This window comes from Alligator mississippiensis, chromosome 8 (assembly GCF_030867095.1).
Source record: "Alligator mississippiensis isolate rAllMis1 chromosome 8, rAllMis1, whole genome shotgun sequence".
NCBI lineage: Eukaryota > Metazoa > Chordata > Crocodylia > Alligatoridae > Alligator > Alligator mississippiensis.
In genome coordinates this window covers 64,437,453-64,458,101 of record NC_081831.1, presented here as the reverse complement: position 1 = coordinate 64,458,101, position 20,649 = coordinate 64,437,453, and the positions used below count along the sequence as shown (strand labels likewise).

Below are 20,649 nucleotides of genomic sequence, written 5' to 3'. Positions count from 1 at the left end.
TTTGCAAGACTGGGGCCTGTGGGTCTCATTGGCTACATTTTAGTGGCAGCTAGATTCATAATCCAGCTTGTTCCATGTGATCAAGTCAGATCTATGGATATACACCAGCATAACCAGACTGGCATTTTCTTACCCGTATGAGCTCTTTAAGCGAGTGCAGTGGATAGGCATTTTCATGCTGCCACAATGTGAAAATTTATGTCCCAAGCTTTGAAAGCCACAAATCAATTAATATAAATTCTACTCCCTGTACAGTCTCTCAACACTGTCACATTTTTATTTATATCCTTCTCCAAGGACAACTCCACACAAGACAACAGATGACACACAGCAGCCCTGGGCTGTATAAATATAGAATCTTTTTATTTTTTGGTTAATAGATACAATACAAATTTTGACTACATAAGAAAGCAGAGTTTTCAGTGCATACATTCTTCAGACAAACAGGGACTGGGTTCACATACATTCCTTGGTGATTCGAGTAATACATGGCACTTATTTAGTTTATTGTCCATAATTGCACAGTTATTGGGCTTTCCCAGCTTTTATTAATGACTTGGACAGCTCAAGGTCTAAGGAAAGACTGAATGAGGGATAACAATGGAGCCAGCACTTACGAAATAGGATTATCCAGCAGGACAATGGGACTCTGCTCACTGCATTCTACATCAGTCTTCCTATAAGCACAGCCTGTATAGACTTGGCTTGGGGTCCCAAACAGACATTTGTAGCAAACAGGCCAGAACTGAGGCAACGCACTTCTAGAGTCTGATACTTTTGTGTTAGACTCAGTTCCTGAAGGCCACACTTGATTTTTAATGAGTCCTTACTCAGTCATTACTCCACTGAATGACAAAGATCTTGCCTGAATCAAGATCAAAGTAAAAACTGAAAAAGGACCCCAGATTTAGCCATTATTTCAAGGGAAATACATGCCTCCCCATGTGTATTTTCCCTCCTGTTTATTCATAGACAAAAGACCTGTGTCTGAGCTCAGAATCTCATTTTGCAAAGGCCCAGTGCCTCGTGTCTTGCTAGGAACCGTTTGCTAGACATTTGGGAGCTAGAAAACATCAATCCAAGCTTCCACCTTGGTAACTGCATTAAAGGCAGATAAGGTTTGGCTGCGTGGTTGCAGGCTTAAATGCTAGCTTCCCCTCTGCCACGAGGCAGGAAGTGCCAAGGCCTTCCACAGTCTTCCACACAGCTCCCATGGGAGCAGCAGGACAGAGTTGTGCTCAAACTAAAGATGATAACTGTGGAGTCTGGATCCATACTGAGATTCAAATCTAAATGTCTCAAAAGCTACTGGGGGTTCATATTTTATTTCCCATGTTTGGGCCCACTCTAGAGAAAGACCTTAGGACATGAGATTTCCACTTCAATCTGATCCTCCTCATTGCCTGTGGTGGGCTGGGGGTTGGGAGCAGACCCAAGATCTCACTTGATGCCCCACTTCAGACTAAGAGAAAGCAAAAGGGCCAGGGAACAATCACATTGGCTGAGTGAAGGCATGGAGACGGATGGGATTCAGGGGCAAATCCATTGCACTTTGGCGTATTGGATACTGAATACGTAAACTCCCTGAAAAGAAGGAAGCATATGTTGTTCACAGAGGAGATGCGGTGAGATTTCTAGGTAGTACAGAATGAAAGGACTTTTTTCAAGGAAGGGAAAATTCAAGGTGGAAAAGGCCTATTTAAATCCTGTTTAAATGGTCTGCTTAATTCCCAGCAAGGTCAAGGTATAGAGGAAGCGACTGAGTGAAAATGGTTCTCCCCTTGACCTTAGCCAGAAGTCTTTGGGAGGGTCCACGAAGGGAGGCAGTGACAGGAACCTTCCATGTTCACAGGTAAATGGAGAGTGAGGAAAAGGGATGGGGGCAAGGAAACATTAGGGTCAAGAAACTCCATCTGGAATACTGTACTGAGGTAGGTGTGGAAGCGGCATGCCCCTGACCTCTGATCTGACTCCAGCAGTCATCAGGGGAAAAGATGATCCTTGCCCCTGAGAGCTCCGAGTCCCTTTGCCCTCAAATTGCAGAGTTGCAAGATAAAAAGAGAAGGGGAAAGCACCACGTAAAATAGCCAATGTAATAGAGCTGAATCAGATTGGCAAGGCAGGTGGCTGGCTGCCCTCTGGAGTCAAACAGGAATCCCTGAGAAATCTGAAAAATATCAAACATTACATCACTTCGCAATTTGGCCCCCTCTCTTCTTCCAGCCAGTAGGTCAGCCTTGAGTTAGAAGAAAGCCAGTGAAAATCTCTCCTCTTTACCTGGAGCTGCATGGCTGCCACCTCAAGGAATGCGACAAGCCCACTGGATTCCTCCTGAAGGAATCCAGCCCCTGTTTTCCAACAGAAGCTAAATAACAAAAGGCATAAACAAGAGTCCAAAATGCAAACAGCCAAAAGGAGAGTCTCTATGAAATGGGGCTAGGAAGGTGCTTTAAAAGGGAAGCCTGTCCTGCAAGCATTAGTGAAATGTTTAGTAAAGATGCTTACCTCTGTTACATCAGGGAATCTCCTTTTCTCTTTTGGCTAAGACCTTCCATACATTACCATATAAATGAATCGCTATATTTGCCTCTAGTGGGTAAACTATATACACCAATGTAAGGACAGAACAATAATTAAATAAAGTGGGGATGAGGAAAGGACAAACAAAATATTAGTAAATAAAATACAAGACACATATGTTCAATAATACTTTTCAGGCAATGTTTTTGCTGGTTGCATTTACCAACAAGGGGAAATAATTTCCCCATGCAAAAATTGGAAACACGTCTGTGTGAACATGTCATTTGCAGCTTTTTGGAAGCAGTTTCTAAATGCTGTGGCGCTGGCAGGATTAAACCAAAACCTTCTACCCACTGCCAGAGATGAATGGGTCACTGAGGAACTGATCATTGGCATCCTAGGCATGGCAAGCCCTAGAAAGCTCCTGACTCCAGGACTACAAAGAGACCCTCCATTTTAACAGGCCTGTCGGTGGAACCAGTAATTAAACTGGGGTTCCCCAGCGCATGGGCTTGTACTTCCGTGTTGTTAGACAACTTCATGTGACGCAAGAGCGGCCCTGAGGGATGTTGGCCAACAGCCATAAAGAGACTCTACGTGCACAGTTTCCTTAAGTAAAAGTGCCCCTTGGGTTCCACTTAGGTAACACTCTCCCGATGCCTTTAGTTTTAGATAAGGCCCTGCAAATTGTGTTCTTAAGAAAAAGGAAAGGGAAAATATGTTGAGCTTTCTTGGAAGCAGCTAATTAGCACAGCAGTGTTTCCAATTTTCTTTTTAAAATGGAGAGTACATTTATATACTTGCAGCTGCTATTTTTTTTTCCTGATGCTTCCTTATATTTAGATTTCACAAGCAAAGGTTTCTACACACTATAATTTCTCACAAGCTACAGAGCAAGGCACAACATCAAACCACCTCACATCAACACCATTAATGCCAGAGCTAGCCAAATTATTTATGGGCACATTTTTTTTCCATTTGTCTTGAGAATAAATAATTTGTAAGCCAAGTATTTTATTATTCAAATGGACCTATGGATGGTTAATTTAATATTCACCGAACAACTGATCTAACAAGCAACAGAAAGCTCTGTAGATACATTTTTCCTCACCAATTTTCTCTCATTATTTGACCAGCTCTAGTTAATGCATAGCAACTAAAATACAAAGAAGTGCAAAAATGACCATAAAGCAACTACAGAGCACAACTCTCTGGCAGGTCTGCTACAAACAAGGGGATTGTGAGTTACTGCATATCTCTTATCTTTTATTTTTATATAGATTCACTCTGAAGCTAAAGAGAACCAGGACCTCAGTTCCCAAGAACCCCATTTTCAGATGCTTTGCCATTCACAGTTAACGTGGTGCTGGGCCTGTCATTTCCCCTGTGATAATACCTGAGGCTTCTTTCCTATTTATTTCGATGTAATCAGTTCTGCCTAAGCATTTGTAATGTTATGAGACAGTCTGGGTTGTTTTTATAATGTAGAATAAGTTAGGGGGAGATGACCATATTGTTTGCCAAGTTTTGTTTTTTTTAAATTTCCTTTGGCTTATGTTCATTGAAAAAAACTCTCTCCCTCTGAAGAAGTCAAAACCTAGTGTCAAACCTGTGGGAAGGGAAGGGGCTGTATAGGTTCTCCCACAAAAAGAACGTGCATAAAGATCCCCTGCACAGAGTTATAATTTTAAAAGGTTACAGGCTTGACTGTCAATGAGCATCTCCCTCAGCCACGCTTTAGATTTGACATCCTAGATGCTTCATCCCTTCCTCAATTTCTAACGTCAGCTGAGATTACTTCACAGTACATTCAAATGGCAAGGATTATTTTTGTGCTTGTGAGGCTGCTGCAAGAAGGACATGGGTATACGTGCTCGCAAACCTACAAACCCTGCTGCACACGCGTCTGGTGGAGGGGGGCGGGGGAAGAGGGGGAGCTCTCTTTCAAATGTTAGCTCTGTAGATCTGTGATCCAGTCGGCTCTGACGATTAGACTTCTAAGAGCTCTGACTGGCACACGCAGAGTTTGGGTGCAGGGGGCATTGTATGCCACACTGATGTTTACCTTGGCAAGGGGGTCAGACTGTTCCCTAGGTGCACACTGAAGTATCCCAGTTTGGTACAGGCTGGCATCCCAGAGATCAAACTGTGCTTGGCATCAGCCATGGACTCCGGAGGGAGTGCTTCCTTTTAGAGACATTGGTATTCAGAAGGTAAACAGAAACATGATGTCACAGCACGTACACAATATTAGATTACCAGCTTTAAGCAAAACATGTGTGTCTATTTCAAATGCATTTGGGGAGGGACAATAAAATCCCTATCACTTTTTAAAACAATAATCTTGAATTTTACATTTGTTCCCCAAATCCAAATCAAAGTTTGTAGCAGCCGTTCTTTAGTGATCCCCCAACAACACCTATTGTGTAATCCTTGCAGGGCACAGGCATGGCTGATTCAACATTATATTCAACTTTGCTCTCCTCAGTGGTTCATATGGAACGAGCAGAATGCTCCTGAACTAACGTGCATATCTGCATTTGCCACTGAGAAGTCCTGGGAGGAGCGGAAGGAGCAGGGGCCACAGCTTTTTTTTTTTTCTTTTAGTATGTAGAATGTTAATTGACTGGCTAAACTGAAATATGCCTTTAAGGTAGTGCTGTAACTGCTTTTAAAGTTTTTCCATTCACAAAGGGATGCATCAAAAAGGGACATATCAACCCATGTGCTGAGAGATTTCCCTTCTCCCCTTTAACTCTGGTCCCTTTAAACAACCTGTACAAGTGTGGAAGAACATTAGAATCCAGCATTGTAGAAAGAGCCACAACAGGACCTGGCTTGGACTGGACTCGTTACACTGGAGGGGTGGAGTAGTGGATGACAGAGTTGTAATCTGGTGGTGGACTGTGACATTCCAGGTTTGGATCCATTGGCAGAAGAACTGAGTCTTCCAGTGTGAAATCCAAGGCGTCCTCTTCGACCTGCACTGTTGGCTGGTATTTCACAGCTTCACGCTCGTGCTCAGATAGAATGGACTCTTTGCTCTTGCTGACAGCTCTCCGCCTGTTTGAACACAAAGGCAAACGATACAAGATATAGACACTTTCCTTATAGGATTTTGCCCTTATCTTTCATTAGCTTCATGTTGGTCATTCTCTAATCTCCAAGGTACATTACACCTATTAATGAATACAACTTCAGAGTATCCCTGTATGGTAGGTAACATTTTACAGATGGGGTGCTGAAAAGGTGAGTTAGTGAGATACCCAAAGGTGCTCAGGAATGAGTCTAAAGATAAAACCCAGAGGAGACCTGATGCTCTCAGGTCTTTTTTGCCTAACCACCCTTCAGTGCACTGAATGTATCCTAGCTACAAATGCTCCTGTCATGTACAGGTGATGATATTCCTTCTCCTTGTTCTTACACCAGCTCAGTGTGATCTGACTTTTTCTGAAATCAGAACCATGGGCTATGATTTTTCTTTATGTGCAGTAAAAGATGGGATTAATGAATAATCTATGATGGACTTCAATTTGGAACTATATGGGAAGTAAGAGTGCACCTTGTATACACTGTAGGGCAAATTTCTCTTGTTTACTACATTATTGAGCAGTCTGTCCGCTAAGAGTTGAGAAGTCTGTCAGGTAAGCCTTCTTTTACTGTAGGGGCTGATGGAGAAAGAGGCACTGTTACCCCATAGCACCCCTGTTGGGTAAAGCAGACATGCAGAATCCTAAGGGAGTGTGGGTCTCCTCTTGTTAGGTACATTCACAAGGTGGTCTTGAAAAGAAGTTCACCTGTTTACAAGCAAGGTAGCTATATTGTTGTAGACTACCCTGAAACAACCCCCAACTTGAGGAATTCAAAGTGTTTTTGCGAAAGAGTTTTAGTTGATATGGAAATGGTATTGATAAGAAATCAGACCTTGATGGTGGCTCTCTGAACTTCTCTACTGGGTTTAGCACTTTTTAACCAGCATCTTTTTGCAATAATCCATAATTTCAATCTGACTCAATGACATTGCTCTAGTAGCTCTAGAAGTCTACCAGGGCATATTTAAGGAATATATTTGCTGTGGCAATGTATTGGCTTGTATCTCTGTGCACTGCCACATAGTCATGCCCCTATGTCATTGTCTATAGTGTGATGAGTTGGTGTGTGCTAAATTATATTTTGCATGTCTTAATCTATTAAGGCACTTCTTTAATCCTGATATTTTGAGGCAAATTCTACCACAATACAGACAGGTACAATTCCTACTAAGTTTGGGAGATACACCATTTTCACACCATGGCTGATTTTCAATTCACTGCAGTGGTCACTGTAATATTGGTACCTCCTGCTCATCCCTGGACTGAGAAAATGACTCCAGGATTCCTGCCTGGTGACGGAGGTAGCTAACTATTAGGCTGCCTCTTGCATCTCTGAAATGAACTCCAATCCACAGCCACATACGTAAACTCCACTGTATTGGCCCTGTAAATCCAGACTGGAGTTGAACCCAATCTCTTGTTTGGCAGTTCAGGTCACTAATTGCTAGGTAGCCTCTTAAGACTAAAATAAACTACAATCTTGAGAGTTCCAGCACAGTGGTAAACTTTTAATGTCAAAATCTAAATTATTTTCTTTTTCCCTGGTCCAGAGAAAAATACCAGTGGGAGTTGCTTCTAAATACCACACAGTTGGCAGCTGACCCTGTATCCCCACTCTCTCCATGGTCTTTAGATAAATTTTACATCTCACAGAAGCAACAGAGCCACCTTTCTGCCTCACTGTTTGTTTACGTATTTCTCTTTTTATTACCCACTCCTGTTGACACTTGTCAGCTGACTCCATGGATGCTCTGGCTTTTAATTTGCCAGGTATTAAAGTTGTCAATGGAGACTGGGAGAAGCACAAAAGTATCTGTGTAACTTGGCCCCCAGCCTGTGTGTCTTAGAGTTCTGGATAAAAGAAACGTTATTAGGGTTTAGGGAGGCCACACAATTAGAAATGTTCAGACCCTTGTCGGCTCCCAGAAAATGTTTTCGTTACATTTTTGTCCCGTCTAGGTCAGGAGATTGGATCTGGGAATGACTCTGTCCATCACCTAAATCACACCAATGTTTGAAGAGATTCTAAAACAGTGACATTTAATATTTGCTCCAAAGGCAGAGAGATGAGGAGGTAGGTCAGAAGCAAGCTGTGTGATTAACCATGTATAGCAGACTGAAATGCAATTAACTTTTGAAAAAATACCTTTAATCCAAAATGCATTTCCAAAATTAAAACAATCTTAGGTTCTTTGTATTTTTATCTTTTTAATGTTCTGTCTTTACTGATGCTTCATTCTACCCATTTTTTTTTGTTTTTGTCTCCATAGCAGGGAAAGCTCATATGTTTGGAGGATATATCAGAAGGCAAGGCTAGGGCCTTCTTGTCCTGACTTGTAATCTCATTTGCTACAGATACATCCACACTGTGTCAAGTATCACTGGTCCATCTACTTTGGTATCCTCCTTTCAACAGCAACTAGTACTCAGTGCTTCAAATGAAAGCAACCCCTCCCTTAGTACTGCATTCAAAGCCAACTGCTGTAATACTGCACATTAGGAGAAACAATCCTGAGCCCCACAGGTAAATAGTTTATGGCCCCAAACACAAGATTTTATTACTCATGGCATTACAGAGCTACAAAAGTTAATAATTGTATTGTGACCTAATCCTATTTAAAATCCAGCCATAATATTTGACTCAATGAATTCCCAAGTTGACTGTATGCTATCTAAATAAATATTCCCTGTATTGATTCTTCTTTCACTAACCTTCATTTTCAAATAATCTGTTGGTCACATGTGATGGGAAAAGGTAGAAAGGAGGCACTGATCAATGTCACAACACCCTTCATAATTATTCATGTCTCCATTAATTCCTGCATAACTCGTGTTATCACTTGAAATTGTGGAGAAAGAGAGACAGACAGACAGACAGACAGAGACAGAGAGAGAGACCTAAAATACATTGAGAAATTGTTCCAAGGTAGTGATAATAATTCAGAAATTCTTGAATTAGTTTCCACATGACCTTGTACCCTTCTTAGGGGGGTTTGAATACTGCAGTTTGCACATTAAAATAGATTTTTCCAATAATATTTAGTGTGCACCAATACTATGGCTGCAAACGAGGGAAATTTGAAAACAGAACCAAAAAATGACTGAGGTGTTGGCGGGATTAACTAGTGAGGGAATGAAAAGAATCAGTCTGAGCCTGGCTAACTGGTGACTAACGGGGATATAATAATAATCTACAAATGTCTTTGGCTTTCGTTCTATAGTGCCCCCAGCTCTGAACCTATACATCAGATGTAAATGCCACAGGAGGTTGAGGGATTGATTGGTAAGGACCAAGTCGGTATACTCAAAGGCCTGTTTAGTCTATAAACTTGAATTAGAGTAGCTACCAACACATGTCTGCCTGTCCCAGTTACAGTACAGTTAAAATCCGTGGCATGGATCAGCATGAACATTGCTAATGGGCCATGTGATCTGGCTAAAGACAGAGAATTCTAGCCTGGTAATGAGACCTGGTTACATCTACAGTGAAGTCCCACCATGCCATTTTCAAATTCTTCAAGTGTTTTGCCCAGATCTCGCAGCATGATACAGACAGGTCTTGAGACTAGCAAAGGAAAAAATAGGTTAAGTATCAGGAAATACATATAGACTGCCAGAATGACTACCCTGGAGAGGGAGTAGAAGCTAGACAGAAGATGCTGGAAGGGATAATTTGAATCAGTTAGAAGGAAACAGACTGGATGACATAATTGGTCTTTTCCATCTCACTCCATTAATCATTGATTTTTGGCTTACAGTAAGAGAAACATCAAAATCAACACCCCAAGAACTGGGAACTCATTGCAGGGGCTGTTTATTTTTCTGTATAAGGGAGCTAGTTTCCAACGGCTTAAAAGTCAGTGTCAGATGACACGAAGAGGAATGTGCAAGTGGAGTGATGACTGTAAGCATATGTCTTAGGGGAGGGAAACAGGAGCGGAGGCAGTTCTGCTCTGATCAGTGAGTTCTGAAGTGCAAGACAGAACGCCATCCCCACACTGCTGCCCAGCCACCTTGCCCTAAGCAGAGGGGAACAGACAGGTGTCTGGAGTCATTTAAAAAGCTGGGACATGTTCAGAGGCTGCATTTAAAAAGCTGCATGTAAGAAATGAGCAACTGGGTTCTGCAGTGTCAAGTACAGCAATTTATGCCTTATGCCTACATCTTGTAACAGGAAGGGAAAGTGAGCTTCAGGGCTTCAGAACAGCTTTCACGAGGTGTTTAATGAGGCACTTTTTCAGAGTAAGAGTGATTAAGGCTACTGTATTTTCCCCCCAATGAAATATTACATACTAAGCCTGGCTTTTTTCTAATAGTTACGAGTGTAATTCTGTTTGCCTCAGTGAACTGGCAATGAGTACAGGAAAGTAAGAAGCCAATATTGCTTTCTGGCAAGCTCAATGCATCTCAGTGTCTGCTGACACAGGGACCTCAAAAGTTAGGGTCAAAAGATCTTTTTGCTTTGAAACATTTCTAAACACAAAACAAAGCTAAATTCAATTCACAATCAGGACTAGTCTACCATGGGAGTAAGTGACCATTGGTGAGTATTTATTCACCAAGGCGCCCCCAGGGGTTACAAGAAACAATGGCCACAAGCTAGCAGAGAGCAGATTTAGATTGGACATTAGGAAGAACTTCTTCACAGTTCGAGTGGCCAAGGTCTGGAACGGGCTCCCAAGGGAGGTGGTGCTCTCCCCTACCCTGGGGGTCTTCAAGAGGAGGTTAGATGAGTATCTAGCTGGGGTCATCTAGACCCAGCACTCTTTCCTGCTTATGCAGGGGGTCGGACTCGATGATCTATTGAGGTCCCTTCCGACCCTAACATCTATGAATCTATGAATCTATGACTGCAACTCTTAGGGCTTCAGTGGACTTGTTCCTGCTGACGCCAGTGATAACTTCGGACCAAACATCTCAGATATGCAGCCAAGCCAAATGAAAGGCTCTGGCAGAAAACTGCAGCACCACCAGCAATGGGCAATTCCCAATAAACACATGAAACAGCGGACTGAGAGACAGAGAGCCTGAAAGAATGAGCTTGGAGACCAAGTATTCCTTTTCTCATCTGGGGTCTTGTCATTGCATCACTGCATGACCCTGGAAAGTTACTTGCACAAGATTTTCAGAAGCTGGTTACTAATGCTTGAATGCCTTAAATTTGGGGTAGTTCTAATCTAGCTACCTCTGGTACAGAATCATAGAGGTAAATGTCACTAGTCAAAGGTGGCTAGCAACAAAAAAGAATGTCTTCCATCCTCCCAGGAGAAAACATGATTGTACAGATGTTCAGAATTTTTCTTCCAGAGCAAAAATAGCCACTCCAGGAGAAAAATAACCTGGGAACAACTAGAGGTAATTCAATCCTGGGAAAGTTTTCCCTAGGAGATCAAATGTCTGTACACATTCCCTTCTAAGAGAAGCCACAGCACAGTTCTCCAGTATCCCAGGGTACATTGCTCCCCTCTCCTGCCAAGAGACAGTGTGTTGCCTGGGTTGGACTCTACTGCTCCAGCTGAGTGGGGAGCAGAACATGCCCCTTCACAATCACCACGTTGTACTGCAGGGAGCCACAGGCTGACTCTGAACAGTCTGGGTCAACCAATCAGGGCTTCCCTGTGCACTGCTGCCATCTATCTCTAGGTAGACTGAGGGAGCCTGCAGAGTACTCTGAGATGTGTACACAGGGCCCACTGGCTATGCAGCATCACAGTGTGAATACTTTGCTCTTCAGGGGCTCACCATTCAAATGTCTGTTCCAGGGTCTCTGGGTAGGTTTTTCTACCAGGAAAACAAAACCAGGGGAATTCTCCCAGATCATTTGAGTATGTGTATGGAGACTTTATCTCCAAACCCCATTCATATGGAAATAGGAGGCTGCAGCAGGAATGCTGATCCATTTTCCCTGGGTGCATGTATAGCACAGAAGAACCCACAGGTAAACTTGCATTATGAAGATGCGAGTTGTATAGCTATTTCTCTAGCAGCTACTATTCCCTGTATTTTCCCCATACACTTCGTATTTGAACTGGAATGCCTGATGCTGCTAAGTGCAATTGTCTTACTTTCACTCTTGTGCACATAGGTTTCCTTAGACCCAAGTGGATAGCTCTCAGCAACACAATCCCAATGCAGCATCATGAAGCCTGCGGCACATCTGCTAAGCCCCAGTCAGCTGGGGTCAGGGCACTCAGCCAAAATTAGCCAAATAACTGGAGATCAGCTAAGCATCATTAAGTCAGACAAGAAAAAGAAAGCCAAACCTATTACAGATATTAAATAGTAACTTGATTAGAGATTCTCCATGAGGAGTTTAAAACTTGGCTTTGTAGTGGCCTGTTAACATTACAAGATGAAACCTGACACTGGAGTACTCACTGTTATGTCCCACATTGCATCTCCCATACACTTTGTAGGACTCTAATTCCACCATGGTGCCTCTGTTCTCTCTCCTTGCTATGGCAGCGTATAATGCTTTGACTTCAAAAATGGTTATTACTTGTCTAATAGAACTCCCAGTCCCAGGGTATCGGATTCATCTTCAATAAACTCTTGACACCGGCATTTGCTGGTGTGTAGTGTTGCCAACTTTTAAACTCAATGGAGAAAGCAAATGCAAGATAAATAAACAGCGAGATTTTGGCGAAAAATAATAAACTCAGCCACCCTGGTTTAGAAAACATGCTAAGCCTTTGAAAGGTTTTGTGTAAGAAGAAAACGACTGTTTGAAACAGGTCCAGGGTAAATGTTTTTGATCAAGAGAGATATACAATTAACAAGGGTGACTTTATCTCCCCTGCTAAACCAACACTCTTTTCTGACCTCTCCAAGCCATTTAGAGACTATCACATGTGTTTCTTGGGGTTGTTTTTCAAGTTACGGGTGGGGGAGGCCAAGGGATGACATGTCCTCAACAGAAAGGATAGCAAGACTCTCTGCAATTAATATTTAAATAAATATGTTCTTGGGCCACAGAAATTCTGCAAGATCATTTAAAAAGGAAGCCAACTGCTCAGCTGGACCTCAAACACTGAGTGGAAAAACTGACCAAGTAAAAACACACCCCTGTTCTACCCTGTAGTCACTAAGGTCCTGGGAAAAAGAATGAGATGGACATTGTTTCTCCAGGGCTTGTGCCTACATTAGATTTCTAGGCAGATGCCCTTTGGTGGACTGACTGCCCCAGGAAGAGCCAGGTGCATAGCAGGGAGTGGAAGAGCAAAGGACATTTGAATTTAGCAGGCTTAATGGATGTAAATCATGGCATAACTTCACTGAAGTGAGTGGAGCTCCGCCAATTTAAACTCTGAGCTAAACTCCCAATGTCCAGCTCAGGTTTATTTGAGGCTTTATCCTTTGCAGAGCTGGGATTGAAATGTCAAAAGAGCAGGCTATGTCATGGAACGTCTACATTTCTGCTTCTGGATGGAAATGCCATTAGATCCCCTGTCTGGTGGGAATTTGGTCTTTTGGTTCTCGCTAAAAACTTGAAGAGGGAGGGGGAGTTGAAAAACAACCCAGAAACTACTTAGTCCAACTCTTCTGAATCTCAGAAGGGGGAAAATAGATGCTTCAAATGTGATTTTTTAAAATCTTAAGAATGAACGAATATCCACAGGAAGATTATTTTATTTTTATTTTCAGTTCATCTGTCCCTAGAGCAATTATGTACTTGTGGCTCAGGATATGTATACATGGCCCAATGTACAGAAGCAGGGTAAATCAGTTCTAGCAGACTGCTGTGTTAATGCAACTATACTGCATGTGGTACCTGCATGAAGTCGAGTATCTCTACACAGGAATGCACAGAGGGTAAGTTTCATACACGATGGAGGAGTGATACAGATCTTGGTGGATCTCTGTTTTTCTAGTACGGGGGCAGTGAATGTAAACTGCCTTGCTGAGGGGATTTTATTGGAAACACTGCTCCCAGAAACATACCGTTTCTATAGACTAGGTGGAATTTGAAAGCTGCACCCTCCTGCAACAAGGCCAACATGAGTCTGATCTCTAGCTTTTGTCACTGAAAACTGCATATTGAATGTACTCCAAAAACTGTAGGAATTCATAGAGATGAAGTCGACTTCTCCCATCTTTCCTCTCCCTGCCTGTCAGAAACAGATAGCCCTTCTCAAGTACTGACTGTGCAGTGTTAAAACACTGTTCAGTGCAATCTTCTTCCAAGATACCACTCTTCAACAAAAAGTTCAGTGTGTTCTGTCAAAAATGATAGCAATTACCCTTGCGAAAATCCATAGTGAATTTAATAGGGTGGAAGCCAATAGAACTATCTCTGTCTTGGATACTACAGAGAAAAAAACCTTTGAGAGAGAAAGAACTCTAAAAATATAGTTAGCTGAATTGGAGGTCTTTCCTGTAAAGTTTTTTGAAGAGTTTTGGGTGAGTAATCTCCATGAGATTTTACAGGTTGATCCCAGAACCCCTATAAAAGGGTTACTGTTTTTTAGTATGATTTAGAGGATCTTTCTGTAAGGATACACATGGAAAAGACACACTCCATCATCAAAGCCATCTCCCTCTTTCTGCCATTGTCTGATTGTTCTTTACAGATTGCTAAAAGAACATGAAACTCTGGAAGCCAAACTCCATTTGCTTTCTGATGACTGTGTATTTTGCTGTGATCTGGTTTGGTGGCCTGTGCTATGTATGACTAAGCACAAACTCAGCATTGGCACAATTCCTGAAAAGGTGGATCAATTGGTTCCTCAGACTGGAGAGAGCGTTAAGAAGTGTTGGACGTCCGTTGAGGGTAGGAAGGGGTCAGGCAGAGAGGGGCTGTCAGAAGTTAGAGAGAAGGAAATCATAGAAGTTATACAAAAGAAAGTTTAGAGATCTTCTGGATGCCTACAAACCTTTTAGTACCTATCCCATCATCTTAAGTTCTTCCTCTGCTATTCACCTGGAAAGTCCCTCTTGCCCATTATGTTGGAAATAGGCTGATGCATGTCTGGTATGTATCGATACAGATGGGCTCTTCCTCTACTAGTCTCTGGATTTATAAAGTTTTCTTATTTCTTGAAATTGTTCCACCCCTCAGTAGGAACTTCAAATAGAGGCAGACAGGATAAACCAAACATAGTCTAAATGCATCCTCAGTCCTTTTGCTTCTATGCTATGTTTTCCACATATGTACAAACAAGCCAATGCTAGGCAAGAATCTTTGCTCCTCTTTGATATGATGAAAGCATGAGACCACTTCTTGTTGGACACCTGATGCATCCAGTTCTAAGGCTGATGAATTAATTATTATCCAGGCTGTGGGGAGAGAAGCACACATCCATTTGTAAGCACAGCATTTCTTTCAGAGGTCTAGGATTGTGTTTTATGTCTAGTTTATTATATGCCAACTGGCATGGCTTTTCTCTCTTCTGACCAAAACTAGATTGTTTCTATTAATTTGAAATTTAGTAACCGTGGCCACTCTGCTGTAATCTTGAAAATCCGAGCTGCATATGGTCTGCCTGTTCAGACTAAAGTGTGTCATTTGGAATCAAAACCTGCTTATATTTTTCATGAGCTTTTTTTGACACAACACCAACTCCAAAGAAATGTACTCAAAGTACTCACGCCAGAGCCATAATCCCGTAGGGCCAGGAGCGGATTTCCAGCCTCTTCAGGCTTTTCATCTCATCAGAAGTCAGCACCATCCCGCTGTCCGACTCACTTTCCTGTACAGCAAAAGAAACAGGACATCAGCAACATGTTAACTGAATATGACAGCACTGCAGATTTCTCAAGTTAGAAACACCACAGCCAGGGGAGAGTGTGTGATGCAGAAGTTGAGCTGGGCAGTAATTAAAGACGAGAAAGAAAGAAGAACAAAGGGGACAGTTCAAACAGTAAATTCCAGCTGGCGTCTGTTCTTCTTCCTCCTACTTTTCTAAAGCATGTTTTGTGCTATAACACAGAGTAGGCTGACTGCAGACTTAAGTCCTCTCTTTCTTCACAGAGCAGGTAAAACACAGGCAAGATCAATTCAAGTTTTCCCTAACCCTGGCATGAAGTGGCCACCATTAGGTAGGGTTGAGGCTCCATGGTGATTCAGCTGTGGGTCTCAAATTATGCAAGCCAACAAGGAACCCCTCCACAGTGGCAGTTCATTTTTAATCTAGAGGCTTCTTTATTAGAACAAGGGTGAGATCTACTGACTTATTCCACACAGGCCCCAAAGAGACTCAGCTGGGCATTATCAAGCAGGATTAGACTTCAAACAGCCTTGGCAGCGGTTTTTAAACTGGGGTTCTGCAACAGGTCATCAGGGGTTCTCCAAACAGATTGGGGGTGATGGTGGAGCAGGCCAGGAGGCCACCATTGCCTTGCGGGGTTGCCCAGCTTTGTTTCAATTCACATGGCCCATGGAGCTAGGGGTAGGGGTTCCACGGCAGAAGAAGTAATATAAAAGGGTTGTGTAACTTTAGGAATACTGACAACCTAGATCCTAGAGCAAAGGTTTGCTTTGCAGCCCTGATTTGGCAAGTCACTTGACCATCTAAACCAACTGTCGCATAGCAAACCACTTTCAGAACATATACAACTCTCATCAGTTTAGAAGTTAAGTTTAAATTTATATGCTTTGTTGAATCATGGCTTATATTACCAATCCCTTTAGCCAGCCTGTCTCCCTGGTGCTTTTATTTTCCCTGTGAAAATTGCCTTGTTGGTTTAATGGAGATGAAAGTTATGAGCTGCTTTAAAATGAATATTAAGATACCATGGGAAGTGCAGGGATCAAAACATGTACACAGTTGGAAGATTGTGTGAAACCACAAAAGTAATGCTGACGATTTTGCCTTTCTTTGGTTTTCTCCAATTTTTAAGAAGAATTCTGGTTGCATGTATAAGCAGCAGTTTTTTGGCATTGTAGAGCTTGAAATCAGTTGTTAAACCTGATAAAGGGGTATCAGGTAACTCAGGATGGCCAACCTGTGGCCTGAGTGCCACAAGTGGCATGAGCAGCCTCTGTGGCAGACCTGAGGTAGATGTGCAACACCACGGCAGAAAGGGCAGGAAGCAGAAGTAGAGCAGCAGATTGGATAGGAAAAGGGGATGGGAGTGGCATTCAGGGACAGTGGGCATGCCTACACATTTATTGTGCAGTAACCAAAATTACTGCACAGTACGGGAGTGCATCTACACATGCACACCTGTACAGTGCAGTAAATGTGACGACTTATGCTGACTTGAGTGTAAATGTGATACCTGCATCACGAGCAGTAAATTTAAGCTGGTGTAAATGCTCATGTAGACATGCCCAGTGCAAGGCTAATTTGTGGTACACCTGCCATAAGGTTCATCCCTACTGATCTAAATGGCATAGCTGCAATCTGAATGGATAGAGAGACAGGGAGAACATATACAATTGTAGGGCTGCATTCATGAGATAAAATGTTACCTAAAATACTTGGTGGGGAGACTGGTGGATGTGGTGTACCTTGATTTTAGCAAGACTTTTGATATGGTCTCCCACAACACTCTCACAGGAAAGCTGAGGAAATATGGACTGGATGAATAGACTGTAAGGTAGATAGAAAACTGGCTGGAGTATTGGGCTTAGAGAGTAGGAATCAATGGTTCAGTGTGTAGTTGAGAGCCGGTATCAAGTGGAGTGCTCCAGGGACTGGTCTTGGGGCTGGTTTTGTTCTGTGTCTTCATCAATGTCCTGGAAGATGGCATAGAGTGTACCCTCAGCACATTTGTAGATGACACCAAGCTGGAAGGTAGGGCTAGGATTCAGAGTGACATAGACAAATTGGAGGATTGGGCCAAAAGTAATCTCATGAGATTCAACAAGGACAAATGCAAGGTCCAGCACTTAGGATGGATAAATCCTGTGCAACCGTGCAGGCTGGGGGCCGACTGGCTGGGCAGCAGCTCTGCAGAAAAGGACCTGAGGGTTACATTGGACAATAAACTGACCATGAGCCAGCAGTGTGCCCTTGCTGCCAAGATAGTTAATGGCACACTGGGCAGCATTGGTAGGTGTGCTGCCAGTACGTCAAGGGAAGTGATTATTCCCCTCTATTCAGCACCAGTGAGGCTACATCTGGAGTACTGTGTCCAGTTTTGGGCCCCTCACTACAGAAAGGATGTGAACAAATTGGAGAGTCCAGCAGAGGGCAACAAAAATGATGCGGGGGCTGGGGGACATGGCTTGAGAGGAGTTTTAAGAGCAGTCTTCAACTACCTGAAGTGGGGTTCAAAAGAGGATGAAGCTGGACTGTTCTCAATGTTTGCACATGACAGAACAAGAAGCAACAGTCTCAAGTTGCAGCAAGGGAAGTTTAGGTTAGATAGGGAGGTTTAGGTTAGATATTAGGAAGAATTTTCTCACTAGAAGGGTAGTAAAACATTGGAACACATTACCCAGAGTGGTGGTGGAAGCTGCATCCTTGGAGATTAAGACCTGGGTAGACAAAGCTTTGGCTGGGATGATCTAGTTGGGGCTGGTCCTGCTTTGAGTAGGGGGTTGGACTAGATGTGACCTCCTGAGGTCCCTTCCAACCCTAATTTTCTATGATTTCTATGATTTCTATGAAATACCCAGTATTGGACTTCTATGAAATATCCAGTATTCAGCACTTACTGATGTTTTAGGAAAGTGAAAATTATTTTGAAAGACTCATTCAATCACTTTGCAAGGAAAGTGGCATCATACATGTGTTTTCCTGGCCTCTATCCTTGAACTCCCTTATATAAGAAAACCCTTTCAACCATCCTGCTCAGTTAGGTAGCTTAGGTTTAACCTATTTAGGTGTTAAAAAGGGGGCCTAGTTTTATCAACACTTTTTCAGTTTTATCAACACTGATAAAATTGCTGTTCACTATTTGCTTTGAGGTCATGTCTGGTGGCTATGAGCAGAACCAGGCTGCCACTGTGCTGGGTGCTGCACAGATTCACAGGTAAACTGTCCCTGCTCTAAGTACCTTTAAAGACAACAAAATCAAATGAGGGATTTGGGGAATTCCTTTGTCTCTTAATTGCTCCTCAGGAGAGCTCAAAAGCAGCAAAATAGCAACTGTATAGGGCATAACAGGAAAAATAAAGGAGATGTAGGAAACAAAACTGTGATCAGTCTTATCTTGCCATCCAAACCAGGTACTATGGAAAAAGCTTGAAGAATTAAAGGAAAATCGCATTCTTAAATATTTTAATAATCCCTGGTGTGAACAGGCTCCAGTTAGGGAGCTTGTTTATAAATACACACAGTGAAGTCCTGACTCCACTAAAGTCACTGCAAAACTCCCATTAATTTTATAGGATCTGGATTTTCTTTACACTGTCTCTTTCGAAAGGTGGCCAAGAAATAAATGACCTGTACTTCTGCTTTCACAGTATCTTGAAATTATTTAAAGAAAAATAACTGTTGACAACTCAACAAAACATTACAAATAATTAGCACAAATATGGGACTGGGGTAGCGCTATCTTTTGAATGTTCTTGAGTAGCCCTTTGAAATTGTAACCTAATCCGTTGGCATTTAAGGTAATGATAGTCATCCTGATGCACTTACACTGCAAGTAAGGATTATATTTATGCAAGGTTTCTACTGCAATCCGGCACTGAGATGCTACCAATATTTCAAAGTGTCACCCCTTTCCAAAACTTTGGGAAAATACCCCTACCATGCATGTACTTATTTTAGAAAGGCCTCTAATAATGAGATCTTTGGAACGTGATGTACAGGCACAAGCAACTGCAAAACAGGTGTGCAAAATGGCACAACTATTAGCAAAACAGACTGTAGACTAGAGATGAAGCTGTATAAACTAAGCATGACAAAGCATTGAGAGAATAATAGGCATCAATTCTGCATGGGCAAAAGAATGAAAAAGAGATCTGTTTCCTATAATAAGCTATAGTTACAGACATTGTCCGACATAGAATATATATCCGCTGGCTAGAGAAGAGCTTCCCCGTGCAGATCAGAGAGTGAGAGAGTTCCCTGCTTTGGAATTGCAGTGTGAGGCAAAACTGTGTGCAGCCTACTTTCCTTTTGCTGCACCACAGCATATAGGTGCTCATTTTCTCCCTCAACCAGAAGGTCTCTTAAGGGCTTCATGCCTCCTCAGGCTTCTTGCCATGTAGATTTTGAGTGGAAAGGCTACCACTTCAGTGCTAGTGAATCTATCTCTGTAGCAAGCACCATACAGGGGTATGCTTGCAAGAAGCTGAAACACAAACACAGCCCCTGAGTTATTTTGTAAGGAAGACAAACAGAAGCCATCCACGACCTGAGAAACCTGTGATTCTAGAAGTGGCCAAACAAAGCGGGGCTGGATGAAAAACTGGAATGCCACATTTTGAAAGATGTTGAGGTTCCAAATGTTTTGGTTTTTTTCCATATTGAAATGAAAGCAAGACCTTTCAGGGGTTCTTCCCCGACCTTTTTCTAGGGGGGGAGGGGGAAGGAATTCCCAAGCAGCAATATGACTAAGTGCTTCGCACTGAGCACACCTGGGAAAACCAGGCCTTAGCTTCTCTTTGAATTGTTCTATTAAGCAATATGCAGACCTGTATTCGCTGGCACGCAGCTCCCAGGCCAAACTTCCATCTCCCTGAATGAAGCATACACATGCTTCAGAAACTCTTTATGGGCCTCATGAACACTGGTGGAAAGAGACATGGTCACCTCACTTACCTCATGCATGACTTTCTCCTTCTCCACTGGCACCTCATCAAATGTCTTCACACTGAGTGGTCGCTTCTTACTGTTAATACTGAAAACAAGAAGAGCAAGACATTAGTGTATAGCAGGGGCGGGCAATTATTTTGGGTGGAGGGCTGCTTACTGAGTTTTGGCAAGTCATCAAGGGCCGTATAACAGGCAACCAGAGGCAGATAAATATTAATTTTCTAAATTTTTAGGGGCCCCATGGGCTGGATAGAATGGCCTGGTGGGCCAATGGGCCGCACTTTGCCCACTCCTGGTGTATAGCCAAGCATAATTCTGTCATCTTCCTTCTTTCCCAAGTGACTCCTCTGTAGCTCAAATTCAGCATCTTTCATTGAGTTTTC

At 42.6% G+C, this 20,649-nt stretch overlaps 1 protein-coding gene across 2 annotated transcripts in view; it reads right to left on the bottom strand.

Moving 5' to 3' along the window:
* Positions 1–341: 341 nt before the first annotated feature.
* Positions 342–20,649, bottom strand: part of LOC102561001 (vascular endothelial growth factor receptor kdr-like) — a 175,031-nt gene continuing 154,723 nt past the window's right edge. For both annotated transcript variants that reach the window (XM_014607206.3, XM_059732797.1), the window contains exons 28-30: positions 20,273–20,351; positions 15,201–15,301; positions 342–5,583 (exon numbers count right to left, since the gene is read on the bottom strand). In XM_014607206.3, coding sequence (XP_014462692.2) covers positions 5,373–5,583; positions 15,201–15,301; positions 20,273–20,351 — 391 coding nt within the window. In that variant the 3' untranslated portion in view covers positions 342–5,372. The remainder of the gene's footprint in view (positions 5,584–15,200; positions 15,302–20,272; positions 20,352–20,649) is intronic.